We start from the raw sequence: 16,575 nt of genomic DNA on the forward strand, positions 1-16,575 counted from the left end.
ATCCAAAGGACTGAAACTGCAGCAGTGTATCATGAGGGCCTGCTCCCATTAAAGTCATTGCTGCTGACCTCAGTGGGAGCAGAATTAGGTCCTAGATGATTTTATCTGATATAAGTTTACATTTGCAAAGGTAATATATTAAAACCTAGTGACCCATTAAATGTATGTCTAGTTGTGATAAGTGTTTAGGTCTTTTTAAGGTCAGCGCTGCTTGGGTTGCTGAGTCTGAAGTTCCTATTGAAGGGCACTAAATCTCCGTTAATTAAATGGTTTTCTCCAGACATAATTAAGAGATGGCATCAGTGAGCAAGAATCAAGAATGTTGTCACCAAATGATCTGCTGTTACTGCTGGGTAAGTCTCCATGTAAAGATGTATGCTCACAAATCAGGACACTGATCCTTTAATAACGTTCTGCTAAGTCATATCAAATGAGTTCTGCCAATTGAAGGTCCGATGTTGTTCACATCAAAGTCAATAGGAATTTTGCTATTGACTTCAGTGGGAGCAGGACTGGCCTCTAAGTAAGTGTCCACCACAGTTTAGAATACAGCAGCACTTTAAATGGCTCCTGAGCCTCCAATCAACCCCTATAATTATCTCCTAACCAATGCAGCATTCCAACTGCTGTGATTGAATCCAGAGTCTCACATTATTTGGCATCTTCCTTAAAGCCCCAGTACCTGGAATCACATTACATGAGAATCTCAGCTTTCATTAAAAACTACTTCAAGTTTCTAGCCCTCATAGTGGCCAAGAATTTTGAGAACATGACACAAGCATAGGTGCTGAAACTAGGGGTGCTGTCATACCCCCTGGCTTGAAGTAGTAGTTAAAACTCAACTACATGGTTTCCACTGTCAGCATCCTCACTATAAAAATTGTGCCAGCACCACTGGACCCAACTGCACCCTAAATGTTCAGTAGCCTGAAAGCAAAGAAAAATTATGTAAAGTTTATTGTTCCAAACATCTCAGGATTATTAAGCCAATATTACGATGTGGGGAGGGACAGGCTTGGTTAGTGATTTTTGAATGCTTGGGGTTGGTAGTACTACAAATTTACATCAGCATAACACTTCAGGAGCCAGTTTCCCCTGACCGGGGGAGGAAGGGGGAATTAAGGCAATCCAGGGCACTAGGTAAACCATGAAATGTGGCTTCATCCCTGTGGAACTGTCCCCTCCCTGCTTAGGACAGCAATGGGAGAGGGCCAGCTTCTCCTCCCTTAGGAGTGAGAGAAGCATCTCCCACTTCTCCAGAAAAGCAGGGATGGCAACAGTGTTCCCTGTTCTCACCAGAAAGGGGCAGGGATAGGAGCAGGAGGGTCCCTTAATACTGACTCTCCAGCAGTTGGGGAGTAAGAGCACACATCCTTACCTCTCAGGCCCCCATTAGGCCTGGACACATCCTTGAGGGGACTTGACCTATTGCACTCTCCTTGGTAGCCGCTTCCTTGGCCCCACAAGGGCCAGTCCTAGCTAGCATCTTCTCCCTCTCTGGGTTTTCTGTAGCTCATCTCTCCAGCCAGGTCACAGAACAATTCACTCCCCTTCTGGGGTAAGTGACACTAACAGTCCAACTGAGAGTTCACAAACAGCATCCAGGCTTATAATTCTTCTATCCCTCTCAGGTTCAACTGAAATCCTCCATGTCCGGGCCTCTAGAGAGATCCCCTTAAACTACTTTTCCCCCACTGCTTCCCTTTGCCAGGAACTCCAGCAGTTTACCTCAGAGGATATCCCAGCCCCCTGTAGGCCCTATCTCTGGGTTCCCCTACTGGTGCCTACACTGCTCCCCATAGGTTCCTTTCTCCTGTTGCAGGTTCTAACTCCAGGGCTATTCTTTCCCACCCATCCTGTGAGTGCCTTAGCCTCAATTCCTCAGGCACCTTTCTCCAAACTGGTGCTCTTATTACTTCACCACCATAACTGGGGGAAATCTGTCTAATTAAGCCCAATGACATCCAGCTGCAGTCACTCATTAGCCCTTCCATCACCAGCTCATCAGTGAGGCTGAGAGCTAGCTGCTGAGTCGTGGCCAAGGTAGAACTCAGCTTGGCTTAAAGGGCCAGCCTGCCTGCCCGCCCATGACACAGGGTTTATCTGCATGGCTTGGGGCTGGGTCCTCCTCTCCTGTCACACACACAGTTCTCTCTGTGCTAGAGCAGTGGGTCTTGGATTTAACACCCCTGGGATTCATGGTGCAGTTCACACCTTTCAGAGTTTGTCCTTTCAGAGTTATTGTTTCAGGCTGTCCGCAGAATCCGCTTGAAGGTGTTCCATTGGATACACTCTGCTCACCTTTGCAATAAAACTGGAGATAAAATGGTAAAAATCATTGTGAAGGAAGCCCCCTTCCCCACCCCTTCATTCTACTAATTTTAAAAAAGAACAATTTTTTTAACTATTAAATGTTTTCATATTTTTATTGGAAGTGTTTTCTCACCCTCCTCCACCTACACTTCTCCCTCCCCCCTTTCCGAACCTTTTCCTGTTTTGCCACTGGAAAAGGGGGGGGGGAGAAAGGAGAAAATGGAAACTGAACCTTTTTTATTTGTGAGCTTGATGGAAAATGGGACATTTGGAAGCACAACATTTTTATTTTTGGAAAAAGGCAAATTTTATATATATATTTTTGGACCAACTCTAGTTTTCAAGCATTTCTGTACACCAGGGCTCGAAACTTGCTTTTTTGTGTGTTTTTAACAAAACTATTCCAGTCCTGGGGGAATTCTGCAACCACTGTGCATGCACAGAATTTATGGGGGTGGGTCCTGCTTTGAGCAGGGGGTTGGGCTAGATGATCTCCTGAGGTCCCTTCCAACCCTGAGATTCTATGATTCCCCCACCGATTTCTTTGCTTCCTTGCAGAAAAATGTCTATCTAACAGGGAAGCAAAGGGAAGCCACAAGAGCGGTAATATGACCCTCCCCAGCAGTAGGTTTCGGGTGCCCAGGGCAGCGGACAGAGAGGGAAATCACTGTGGGGCAGGAGATGGGTCTGGGAGGCTGGTAGCTCCTTCCCTGCGCTGGGCTCAGCTGCTAGGCCTGGCTGGGCTGGAGAGGACAGGACTTCCTGTTCCTCCACATGGCATTCGTGGCCGGATCAGACCCACCCCCAGATTTCCCCCCAAAGCTCTGCAAACCGCTTCCGCATGTTTCCTGTACCCATCATTCCTCAGCTGCAGGGGGAGGAGTCACTGTACAGGGAGCTGCTCCCCCATCTGCCCACACCCATGCATTCAGACCCCCTCATACCCAGACCCTCCCACCAGGCCTCACCCCCCCACTCTGCAACCAGAACCCCCCTGACAAGCTCCACTCTTTCTGTACCTGGACCACCCCAATGAGTCACCTGCATCTGGATCTCCACCCCACCAAGCCCTAACCAGCTGCATCTGGATCCCCACTCCACTGAGCCCTACTCCCCCTAGGATCTGGACCCCGCACTGAGCTCCCCACACCCAGACCCCCCCCATCAAGCTCTATCCCCCACCACCTTGACCCCCACCACTGAGCCCCAACCATCTTCACCTGGACCCCGCTGCAAAGTCCCATTGCCCTTGCACCAGAACCCCACAACAAGCCCCTATGCATCCAGATCCCCCACTGAGCCGCCCGCACCCAAATTGCCCCACACAGAACCCTCTCTAACCACACCTGGATCCTCCCGCACTAAATCCCTCCGCACTTGGATCCTGCCTTGCTGAGCCTTTCTGCCCACACCTGGTGCACCTGGCATGGAGGGACAGGGCCCTGGGGTGTTTCAGGGGCAGGCCTGGTCCTAGTGCTGTGTCAGGGTTGGGTGCAGCTCCCTGGGGAGAGCTGCACAGTGATCTCCCACCTCTGTGCAGCCAGTGGCCTGTGCTCCCCAATGCCATACTGGAGCCTCCACATTTATTTGACAAAATTTTCAGAAATTTGCAGAATTTTAAAATATTATGTGAAGAATGTTTAATTTTTAGTGCAGAATGCCTTCAGGAGTGAAAAACTAAGATAATAAGTAACCACATGACTCCAGGAACTGGGACCTTGACATGAGTGCAGTGCCTAGGCCTTAATCCACCTCTGATTGCCATGCTACTTCATACATTTTCTTCTTCCCCCACCCCTCCTTTTTCTTGGGAGAGAATTTTTGAGCTGTAACAGCTCTTCTTGTAGAGCAGTGTATCAGGCCAGTCTATCCCTTAGACCAAGAAGGGATTGATGCTGTTTGCTATGGAACCTGTACACCAAGCTCATGGGTTAGCTGGAGAGGATCACTCAAGTGGGATGCCCTCTATCCTCCTTCAGGGATGAGCATTCAGCTCACCACAGCACTCTCAACCCCTATCAGCAGGGAAGACAGAGTCATCTCAGGAACTGAATTCTGACCACATCCTGCCTCTAGTGCCACGAATATTTATTCTGACAATTGACTAAGTGGGCCAGATCCTTGGGTCTGCCTGAACTATGCTCTACGCCATCATTTTACCTCTCTTGATCTGAGGAATAGCTGGGCTTGTTTAGCCCTTGGAACAACTTAGAGCAGATGTAAATTACACTAGCAGCATCAGTCCCAATGACTGATCTGCTGGCCCAAGAAAGCTGGTGCACCATGTACTCCAGCCATATACCTCTCAGTGCTTGGTCTGCCCCTGATATGCACCCTCTGCTGCAGGTAGAGAGCAGGAAATGGGTGGCACTGAGCTGCTACACTGGTATTACACCACCCAGGGATTCCCTTATGCAAGCAGCTCAGGCTAGTTACTCCACTTAGGGCTATTTCCTGTCTGCTTTGTGCTGCCTGAGCAGTGCAAAGCAACTGGATGGGGAGGGTGGGACTGAGGGTCTGGACCTTAGTGTTTTAATGCATCCCGTACTCTGAGCTTCATAGTCTTTGAATATTTGTATTTTGCAGGCCACCAGTGCCTTTGTACACACACAGGGATTGCTCTCGGCTTGGACTTTGGGCTTTCCTTGTGATCTTTTCTTTGGTCAGGAGGGATCAAAAGGCTGTTTCCCATATCCTCTCCATTCTAAGGGCAGGACTGAGTTATTCTTTGACCGGCTGACAACACAGTGACACTTCTTCCCATATAGACCTTCCACTACCTTGACACACTTTATCCTGCTTGAATCAACTGCCTCCCTGCTCCTCTCAAGTCCTAATAATTTTTCTCCAAATGTCAGAAGGGCAGGCAGAAGCAGCCCAGACAGAGTCTTTGGCATGGTTCTCAAACACGTAGCAGAACTCCCCTCGATTTACCAGAGCCCTTTGTGCACAATCTGTGTAATTACTATATCATCCCAGGGTGCAATCCAGACCAGTGAGGGGCTGTGTCAGTGTCAGCATCTGCCCTGTAACCTTGGGGAGGCCTCACAATGCTTTGCTGCTATAACTCCCAAACGGGGCTGCCCACAAACAGCTTGCAAGCATGCAAGTCACACCCTGAGGGTCTGTGTATAGCGGCAGCCCTGGTCCAACAACTCTGACCCATCAGCTTATCAGCAACACACTAGCCACACTCTGGCTTTGAGCAGGCTTGGTTACTAGATGCAGGGAGATCCCAGCATATTCCCAGTCCCAATTTTCCCCCAAAACATGTGTGTTGCACTGTCAAGCTCTCTCCTGGACAGTTCAAATATTAGAGGTCCATTGCCCCTGTAAGAGATCAGTGTACAACAGTTTGCTACTTTAATTGGAGTTACCAAACAATTCAGGTTAAACTCGGCACTGGAATTGATTAAAGAACAAAACAAGTTTATTTAAGTTTTAAGTGAGTACAAGTATAAGGCATTAAAGTCAGAAATGAGTACAAAGGAAATAAAGCTAAAACATTTTCTAGTGCTAGAACTTTAACAAACTAAGCTTGGTTCAAGGTGAAATTCTTACTTCTTCTTAATGTTCAGAGCAAGAGGGCTGACCAAATTCTCAAATCAGGACCCCTCCCGAAGTCCAAAAGCTGGTTCCTTTGTCTTCTCAGGTGAAAGAGAGAGGACGAGAAAGAAAGAGCAAATACCTGGGTTGTTCTTACCCCTTGCTCTTATAGTGCAGTCACCCTTTGAAATGCATTTTTCTGAGGGTTGCCCCTAGCTAAAGTTTGCTCTCACTGTGAGGATGGAGACATCGAGTCTCGGGTGAAAGAGGTTCTATGCTGTTGTTTATTAAAATGCAAATCAATCTGTTCCTGCCTCCTTCTGTTGCCAAGGAATGGCCACTAGACCGGTGATAGCCAATCAACTTTGATGACAACTGACTAGAGTCGTCAGTTTGCCCTTTGTCTCTGAAGAACAGGTTTACCCCCCTCCCCAGACTTGTCTGGTAAACACATTTCAATCATAATTTTTGTTTATGTTCATAGCTTTACATTATAATGTTGCTACACACATTTCACCATATTATTGACCAGCGAGTTGTTCGTTTTCAAATGATATCACACAAGGCATATTTTGTACAGAGATTATTACTATAGTGTGTTGCATGTGAATTCAGTCACAATCACACACAAACAGCTTTGGTAAATTGAAGGCAGTTGTGGTAGACATCTATGATCTGCACAAGTATTAAGTATTTGTCTATTGTAATGCTTGGGCATTAAAGATATTTAATTAACTCACTCTTTCCCTTAGTTTTCTTCACTCCAATTTTCCTTTTCCTCCATTTTTCTGCAGGGTCTTATCCCTCATTCTAATTTCCCTCCTGCACCATTCTCTTCTATCTTCCTCCTTCCTGCATATTCTTTCATTCTTCCCATCTGTCTCCTCCCTTATTCTGAATCTGTTCCCTGCCCAATAGCCCCAATATTCCCTTCTCACACTCACACACTGCCCTCCCCATTTCACACACATGCTGTTTCCCTCTTATGCATGTACCCCACCCCTACTGATTCACACTAGTGCTGCATGGATTGGAGGGTACCCAGGGAGACTCTTCATCCCCCCTCCCGAGGCTAGAAAGGGCTAGAAGGATTTTCCTGACCTCACTCCTACAGGCTTTCTTTGGTGCAATGGGGGTGGGCAGGAGAATTCACCTAGGATGACCAGATTTTCAAATTAAAAAGCCAAGACACCTTTCAAATGGGGTAGGAGTGATGATGCATGGGGGGGAGGGGGGGGCAGAACTTTGGGGGGTTATGCCTGGGAGGGAGGGTGAGGGACAAAGGCATGTCTCCTCAGTCCAAGAGCCCCTCCCTCTCTTTTCCTGTCACTCTGTGGAGTTGACTGAGGAGTTGTGTGGAGGAAGGCTGCTTCAGCAACTTTTGTGGAGGCGATGTGGGGGTATGGTGTCTGCTTTGGAAGGTGGGTGGGGGAGGAGATGTCAACATGCAGGGGGGAGGTGGGTCCTTGAAGCTTGTGTGCTCAGCCCACTCATCATCAATTGCATGAGCTCAGCTGCTTCAGATGGCCAATTTACAGGGTTCACAAAAACAGAGACAAAAGGCTGGATTTTGTAAAAATAACAGGGCATTCCCAGCATTCAGAGATACATTGTCCCCTTCGAACTCACCTCCCTGGACAGGTAGAACAAGGAACAGGGGCTCTCCCTCACCCCCTTGGTCTCCCACTGTTAGGGTGACCAGATGTCCTGATTTTATAGGGACAGTCCCAATTTTGGGGGCTTTTTCTCATATAGGCACCTATTACCCACCACGCCCAGTCATGACTTTTTACACTATCTGGTCACCTTACCCACTGTGAGACTGGAACTGGCAAAATGAAGATCATTTAGAGCTAATCTGCTCGCACTTGTAGTCTAGCCCTGGGTCCTGCTAAAGCTACCAGCCTACTTGCCAAATGCTGGATAGCCTGGGACCCCAATCCATAGGAATGAATCCGATGAAGTGAGCTGTAGCTCACGAAAGCTTATGCTCAAATAAATTTGTTAGTCTCTAAGGTGCCACAAGTACTCCTTTTCTTTTTGAGAATCCATAGGAAGCTACTGCACTCAGAACTTAAGTTATAGCCATCCCAAAGCTGCTGTAACTAACTTTGGGGCTAGGCACACAGCCCCCTCTTCTAAGTGTCAAGCTCAGCTCAGATAGACTGAAGAATTAGGACCATAGAGAGAGCAGCACCTTGCTGTAAAATATGAAAAGAAATTTGAAGATAAAGTACTTTTCTGCTCACGGTCATATAAAATAAATAATAATGCTCCAGGATGTGGGTTTGTTATTATAATATACAGATTACTCAGGTATGTTCAATAATATGCTTATAATTTCTGCATTTACATAGAACCTTTCCCTCAAGGCTCTGAAGAACTTTACAACCGTTAATTAAGTCTTGCAACACCCTGTAAAGTTGGTAAGTAATGGAAAGGTTAAATGATTTGCTAGAGATTCCAGAGTGAGTCAGTGTCAAAGTGGAGGAAATAGGCCTAGGAGCAAAGATGGCCGTTAACTATTGCTATACCACAGAACAAACTGGCTCTCCAAAGTATACTGTATTTTTAAAGGAAAAGCTGATTTATGACTGAAGTTTTCCATGTTAGCAGTGAACTACTAGCTGTTCAGTTAACCAGCAGAGACTATGCAAATATGACTTATGACTGCTTTCTTCTCTTGATGACAAAAAAGCTCATTAATCGTTGTGCATGTAAATTTACTAGGAGGAAATATTATTTTTTATAGATGATTGTAGCAAGTTAATATCATTCTTCAGGTAAAAGAAAACTGCACTTAAATGCAGGAGGTTTGATTTGTCCTTTTTGTCACATCAGCCACACTATCAGAGGCTCGTTCACCTGCGCATCTACCAATATGATATATGCCATCATGTGCCAGCTATGCCCCTCTGCCATGTACACTGGTCAAACTGGACAGTCTCTATATAATAGAATAAATGGACACAAATCAGACATCAAGAATTATAACATTCAAAAACCAGTCAGAGAACACTTCAATCTCTCTGGTCACTCGATTACAGACCTAAGAGTGGCTATTCTTCAACAAAAAAACTTCAAAAACAGACTTCAATGAGAGACTGCTGAATTGGAATTAATTTACAAACTGGATATAATTAACTTAGGCTTGCATAGAGACTGGAAGTGGATGGGTCATTACACAAAGTAAAACTATTTCCCCATGTTATTTCCCCCACCCACCACTGTTCCTCAGACGTTCTTGTCAACTGCTGGAAATGGCCCACCTTGATTTTCACTACAAAAGGTTTTCTTGCTCCCCTCCCCCCCCCGCCGCTGGTAATAGCTCATCTTAAGTGATCACTCTCCTTACAGTGTGTATGATAAAACCCATTGTTTCATGTTCTCTGTGTATATAAATCTCCCCATTGTATTTTCCACTGAATGCATCCGATGAAGTGAGCTGAAGCTCAAGAAAGCTTATGCTCAAATAAATTTGTTAGTCTCTAAGGTGCCTTTTCTTTTTGCGAATACAGACTAACAGGGCTGCTACTCTGAAACCTTTTTGTCACAGTTCAGGACAACAGCACCCGTATTCCCCTTTTGTGGTGTCTTGAGGGCACCCATTCTAAGCTCCTCATTTGCCACCTTTTTTGGTCAGAGATCTGTATCTCTCTCCCTTCTGAACAGGGTTTTTTTCCCCCCAAGACTGTACAGTTCCCTTCCTACACTTTGATATTCCCAGCAAGCCAGACTGCCTAAACAAGTCAGGGTCTGCACTTTCCTTTCTCTTCAAAGGCTATGAATAGCAGTAATTGCTAACAGTCACAAGTTACCACACAACTCCTTATAAGCAAGCACATTTATTTTTAAGGTGAAAGCATTATAGAGAAAGCATATTAAAAACAATAAAAGAATGTACAGTCATGCCAACAAGCTTACTGGAGATTAGCCCTCAACTCCAACAAGGATTCTGATAGAAGTCACTCCTTCAAACCCCACCAAGGGGTTTTTCTGTGGTTACAAGTTCAGAATACCCTAGCTCAGAACTAACAAACTCTGAATAGGTTAGTCTTTCCTTTATACAGCTTGAGCATTGGATCTTGAGATTGTGGGAACCGTAATCAGCCCTCCTCAGGGCATAGCTTCAGAAGGTTGGGATTTTGCATAACCAAGAGGGTGAGGAATTTGCATTCTCCTCCCCTTAGAGATTCCTCAGGAAAACCACTTGATACCGTGTGTCTCAAAAGTCCATTCTGGTCTAGCACATTGTGCAGTATAGTCCTAGGCATGCTATACCGGTAGGGGTTCCCACTTTTTCCATGCACAGACACTATGGCATAGGTAGCCGTTGGCACTATGATGGTGGCCCATCCCATGACCCAAGCCTGCCCTCCACACTGGCTAATGGGAACGGGGTGGGCTTTGTTTGTCTCATGTTCAGTCCACTGTCCCCAGCCCACTCACATTGGCCAAATCAGGGACTCCTGCTTACATGTAACCCAGTCGGGCCCTAGATACTAGCCCACACTGTCCAAAACCGTGCAACGGCCCCTTTCTCAACTGAAGCATCTCACCACCCTTATGTGCTGTGCTGTGCAGTGCCACCCAGTGCATTCTTGGCGGAGGAGCTACCACCACTGGCGTGCAGCAGCATTCCCTGTCTCCTAGCACCTGCCTGGCACTACTGTGCCCAGCTGTACGGCCCCGACGTCCACAACACCCTCTTGCGGCATTGCACGGGGGCGGTGAGTGGGCGGAGCGAAGGGAGAAAAGCTCCGCCCCCAAAGGCCTTTCCGCGCTCCTTGCTTGCAAGCCACGTTTGTACAGGAGGGGCGCGCGCTCGCGGTTACTCTTGCCCCGCCCCCGGCCAGTCTCCGCGCTGCGGCGCAGGAGGTGGGCGGTGGTTACCATGGCGATGACGTCCTACCGGCGGTAGAGGGAACGCGGGGGGGGGGGGAAGCGAAGAGAGAAAGATGGCGGCGGCTGCGGCGGGGCCGCAGTGGGCGGCAGGGCAGCGCTGAGGAGACCCGACCCGAGCCGGGCGGGGAGGAGGGGACGCAGTGCGGGCGGCGGCAGCGAGGAGCGGGGCCCATGTGCGGCGGCGGGGGCAGCAGCACCGGCCCGCTAGCACCGGCCACCGCAGGGTCCCGCGGAGCCGGCTCCGGGGCAGCCGAGTGAGCGCGGCGGAGGCCGGGTAGGGGCGGCAGGATGAAGTTCGCCGAGCACCTCTCCGCGCACATCACGCCCGAGTGGCGGAAGCAGTACATCCAGTATGAGGTAGGCGGGCCGGGCCGGCGCGCTCAGCCCCGAGGGGCGAGCGGGGCGCGGGGAACGGCGCTGCCGCGGGAGGGGGTCTCCAGCCCTCCCCCTCCCGCGGCGGGGAGCCAGGGCCGCGCCGCCGAGCGAGCCGTGAGAAGGAGCTGGGTTCGGCGGCGCGGCCCCCAGCGGCGACCCGCCCCCCTCGGCTGCCTGCCGGCTGTGTGATCCCCGGCCGCTGGTGTGCCTGAGGGAGAGTCCCGGTCATCGCGGAGGTGACCGCGCCGGGTTCTCTGATCAGCAGCGGCTCCTTATCCCCCAGCCTCCCCCACAACCCCGGGGGGCTTTCACCGGAGCAGCCCCCTATCGCCCCACTTGCCCATCTATTAGCCTGCCGAGGCGTCTCTGGCACCCTACGTCCTCCTGCCAGGGCTTTCGCAAAGGGAACCCCGAATCTAGCATTTCCTCCCTTTGCGTGGCTCTCCGCTAGCATCCCATGTCATGCCCTCTGCTTCTGGGGTTCTCCCAGCCCTGAGGGCTTTCCTTTCATCCTGTCATCCGCTGTGCCCTGCTGGAAGTGTTTCCTGATCGGCTTCCTGTCAGTCACCTTGCCCGTTATCAAGCCGAATTTCTTTTTAGCACCTTTCAGGTCATCTGTCTTTCCATCACTCCCGTCCCTGTTCAGCCCAGCCCTGGTCAGTGTGCTAAATGTCTATCCAGGGGCTCTCTAACTGGATTGAAACTTGGCATGAAGATAGCCTAGAAGTATGCTCTGAAAGACTTCAGTTTCCAAATTTATAAAGTAAAATGTTACAATTATACAAAATAATTAAAATGTCTTTGCTGGTGTAGCTTTTGTCCACAATTTTGGAACTTGGACTGTAATTGTTTTTTGCTTTTTGAGGCTTGGAGGAAACAAATAGCTGGCATGGCTATTTAAATAACTAAGCCTTCATATGGCACCAATACTTTAAAAAAAATAAACATTGCTGTATATAATTTGGTTGCATATATTTGAGTGAAGGACTGTAACCTGAAAAATACCCAATGTGCTCTAATGGTTGTATTAAATACTGATAATTTGCCATATAATCACTTGGATCCAAGAGATTATTTTTGTGTTCAGCAACATTATCTAGCATCCGGCAGTTTCCATTTATATACTCAACAGGAACACAGTGCAAAGTCAATATGTGTATACACGTAGGGACATTTTAGGAATGAGACTGGAGCTCATGCCATCCATAGAGCTTGGGTAAAAGCAACTTGAAGTAATAGCTGTAACATTAAGGGGCAGCATTGGATTTTTGCATATAACCTCTCTGATAGCAGATGAGCTGGGTTTAGGAGCTTGAGGAATAAATAAGTTATTTAAAAACATTTAGTGGGGATTATTAGGAGAAACCAGTGGTAATATAAAATATGTGATTATTAGTATGTGGGAGGCTGAGAATTACTTCTTCCTTGTAGTATTTTCTTTTTATGGTAACTTTACATAATTTAGAAATATAGAAACTATGGAATTGTATTATAGAGTTATGCGTAATGCTGTATTGTTTTATGTTCTTTCAGTTCTGGGACCCTGGCAAGAGCCCAGATTACGGTTCTTATTAAATTTGGTGGTGTTTTTACAGCTTCTTGTGAGCAAGTGATTTTCAGCACCACTGTCAGTTCTCTACATGTGGAGGCTTGGAATATATGACCTCTTTGGCTCAGAGTTGCCTCTCAGTGAAGTATGGCTCCTAAAGATCAGAACTGAAGGGACAGCTGTGGTGAATATAAAAATCTACCTGAATGCCTGAGAACATTGTTTTTTATAGCAACAGTTACCTTAATTTTTTAGGTTTCAGAGTAGCAGCCGTGTTAGTCTGTATTCGCAAAAAGAAAAGGAGTACTTGTGGCACCTTAGAGACTAACAAATTTATTAGAGCATAAGCTTTCGTGAGCTACATATAGGATGCATCCGATGAAGTGAGCTGTAGCTCACGAAAGCTTATGCTCTAATAAATTTGTTAGTCTCTAAGGTGCCACAAATACTCCTTTTCTTTTTGCTTAATTTTTTAAGGTTAGTGGGGTCTTCTGGGGAAACTTGCTTTGTATTTGTCTGCTTTTACTTGATTTTAGGATTAATCCACTTAAATTGCAGACTCTTAATCTTCATGAACACAATTCACATAAGGTTCTGCTCTATTAATCATGGTTGATTTGCAGAAAATAGTTTTTATTTTTTTCAGATTTTATTGCATCAATTTATGATGAGAGAATAAAAAATTTCAGAAGATAGCAGTAAAATTATCCCTTGACTAATCCTAAATTGGGGTATAGAATGTTTTTTAAAAAAAAAAAAATCGGAAAGGTAATACAGAAAGGTTCAGTATTTAAAATTTATTAAACCTTAAAGGTTTGAGTACATCTGAAATAATGCTTTGCAGTGTGTATATATGTCCTTTTTGTTTCTTGAAATCTATTTTAACCAAGTAGCAAGAATCCCATAAAATTATTATCCAGCATAATATTTGCAAAAGAAACAAAAAAATGGACTAAATTATTCCAGTGGTCTTTGTGCATGCATCCGATGAAGTGAGCTGTAGCTCACGAAAGCTTATGCTCTAATAAATTTGTTAGTCTCTAAGGTGCCAAGGGTACTCCTTTTCTTTTTGCGAATACAGACTAACACGGCTGCTACTCTGAAACCTGTCATACTAGGATATTAACATTTATTCACTCTAGAGTCTAAATTCGGAAAGATGCATATAAGAGTAGCTTCACTAACTTGCCTACCAGTCTTACCTGAAATATAAATGAAGAAAAAAGTAGATTTTCCAGTAGTGTCAGTGTTAGCACTGAAGCATTAGTAATTTATTCCTTCAAAGCCTTGAGTAACAAAGGATGTTAGCGTTCAGAAGACTTCATGCCGAATACTGCCATGAATATCCGCAGAAATCCAACTGATAGATGTATTTGCATGCACAAAGACCACTGGAATAATTTAGTCCATCCGATGAAGTGAGCTGTAGCTCATGAAAGCTTATGCTCTAATAAATTTGTTAGTCTCTAAGGTGCCACGGGTACTCCTTTTCTTTATCCTAGTATGGTATCTTTCCTCATTCAGATGCTTGTGTTTTCACGCTCAGTGATACGGTAGCCTATTTTGCATTCTTGTTTGTTAGTACCTTCAGTGATATTTGTTGTTGGAATTTGTATTTATTTATTTATTTATTTATTTTTGTTCTGCACAAACTCTGCATTTTCATTCATTCCGAGTTTAGGGAGGCTCTTTCTTTCAATATCCTCTTCTAGTGTTTCACTGTCTTCAAAACAGTCTTGTATTAGCTATCACCACTTTCAAAAGGTCTTGCCGATTACTTAGTTTGAAATCTGGTTCATGGGATTTGATGGAAGGTTCCATTTTGACCTGATGGAGATCAAGTCCGGTTTTTTTCAGGTGCATACATGGATAAAATTATTTTTAGAGACTTCAGTAACAGATGTTGCTGCTCGTGATATGTCTGATTTCTCCGCAACTTGAAATGTGTGATAGACAACAGAGAGCTTTAGGAAACCCATGACCAGCAACAACTTTGTCTGAACTGGTAATGGCTGATTTTTTAAAAAAAAAAAAAAAAAAAAAATCCATTCCCTACTACTTGAGCTCTTGTTTTTTCTGGGGGGACTTCACATCTTAATATTCACAGTAGAAATAAATTGATAAGAGAATTTTTGAAAGGAAAAGAGCTCTAAAATCATGTATTTGTCTTAGTTTGGCTCATAGAAGCTGAAACAACTTGAAGTGGGGTAGTAGAGTAATATTAATGTCTGCTGTTTTGACCAATCCTACCTCTTCTCTTCATTCCCCTGTTCCAAAAGAATTAGTCCTTGTATATGAATACCAGTTAACGATCCTCTTACAAAAAATGGCTGAAGTTTAGTTTGAGAACAAAATTGCAAGTTCACTGAGTAATTTAGAAAATTATGTAACCAAGTGGTGGCTAAAAATTTCAAGTGGATATTTGTTTTGCATCTTGCCTCTGATATATATTTTCTATAAGAGATACGGGAAACAGAAAATGAAGATGTATCCTGAATGAGCCTTCATAGACATTTAGGGCTAGCAGGTTGCTCAAGAGACCTGCTCCAGCCTCCTGCACTGAGGCAGGACCAAGTAAACCTAGACTATCCCTGGCTGGTGCTTTTCTAACCTGTTCTTAAAAGCCTCCAATGACAAGATTCCACAGCCTCCCTTGGAAGTCTATTCCAGTGCTTAAATACACTTAGAGGTAGAACATTTTTCCTACTGTCTAACCTAAATCTCCCTTGCTGTAGATTAAGCCAATTATTTCTTGTCCTACCTTTATTGAATATGGAAAACAGTTGATAACTGTCCTCTTTATAACAGCCGATATAACATACCAGTGTAACATATTTGAAGACTATCAGTTTCTCCCCCTCCTCCTCATCCACCCAAGCTGTCTTTTCTCAAGGCTGAACGTGCCTGGTTTTGTTGGCCTTTCCTCGTAGGTGAGGTTTCCTACATCTTTTTTATAATTTTTGTTGCTCTCCTCTGGACACTCTTCAATTTGTCCACTTCTTTCCTCAAGAGTGGCTCCTAGAACTAGACACGGTACTCTAGTTGGGGTCTCCCTAGTTCCGAGTGGGACAATAACCTCCCGTGTCTTACACATGACATTCCTTGGACCCCAGAATGAATAAGCGTTTTCTGCAGCCACATTACATTGTTGACTCATGTTCACTTTGAGCAACTATAAATCCCAGATTTTTTTTCCAGCTATGCTACTGTATAACCACTTATTCTCCATTTTGTAGCTGTGCATTTGATTTTTTTTCTTACTAAGTGTAGTACTTCGCATTTGTCTTTTTATTGAATTTCATCATGTTGATTTCAGACCTTTCAGACCAGTTCTCCAACTTGTCAAAATCATTTTCAATTCTAATACTGTCCTTCTGACTGGTAGCAACCCTTCCCAATTTAATATCATCTGGAAATGTTATAAACATGCTCTTCACTCCATTATCCAAGTAATTAATTAAAACATTGAATAGTTCTGGACCAGGACAGACCCCTAGGGGATCCCACTGGACACATCCTTCTAGATCCATCTTTGACAATGAACCATTGATAGCTACTCTTTGAGTATGGTCTTTCAACTAGTTATGCACCCACCTATTAATAATTTACTATAAACCTCATTTCCCTAGTTTGCTTATGAGAATGTCAAGTGGGACAGTTGAAAGCCTTACTAAAATTAAGGTGTATCATATCTACTGTTTTCCCCCTTATTCACTAGGCTAGTAACCCTCTCAAAGAGGGAAATTAGATTAGTTTGGCATAAATTGTTCATGACAAATCCTTGCTGGCTATTACTTATTACCCTATTATCCTCTAGGTGCTTAGAGATTTATTGTTTAATCAATTGTTCCAGTATCTTTCCAGATATTGAAGTTAGGCTGACTGAT

At 45.2% G+C, this 16,575-nt stretch overlaps 1 protein-coding gene across 2 annotated transcripts in view; it reads left to right on the plus strand.

The window, feature by feature from the left end:
* The first annotated feature begins 10,801 nt into the window (after positions 1-10,801).
* XPR1 (xenotropic and polytropic retrovirus receptor 1) overlaps positions 10,802-16,575 on the plus strand; it is a 227,981-nt gene continuing 222,207 nt past the window's right edge. For both annotated transcript variants that reach the window (XM_038412656.2, XM_043491391.1), the window contains exon 1: positions 10,802-11,121. In XM_038412656.2, the coding sequence (XP_038268584.1) occupies positions 11,053-11,121 (69 nt within the window). In that variant the 5' untranslated portion in view covers positions 10,802-11,052. The remainder of the gene's footprint in view (positions 11,122-16,575) is intronic.

The sequence above is a fragment of the Dermochelys coriacea genome, chromosome 8, assembly GCF_009764565.3.
Source record: "Dermochelys coriacea isolate rDerCor1 chromosome 8, rDerCor1.pri.v4, whole genome shotgun sequence".
Taxonomy (NCBI): domain Eukaryota; kingdom Metazoa; phylum Chordata; order Testudines; family Dermochelyidae; genus Dermochelys; species Dermochelys coriacea.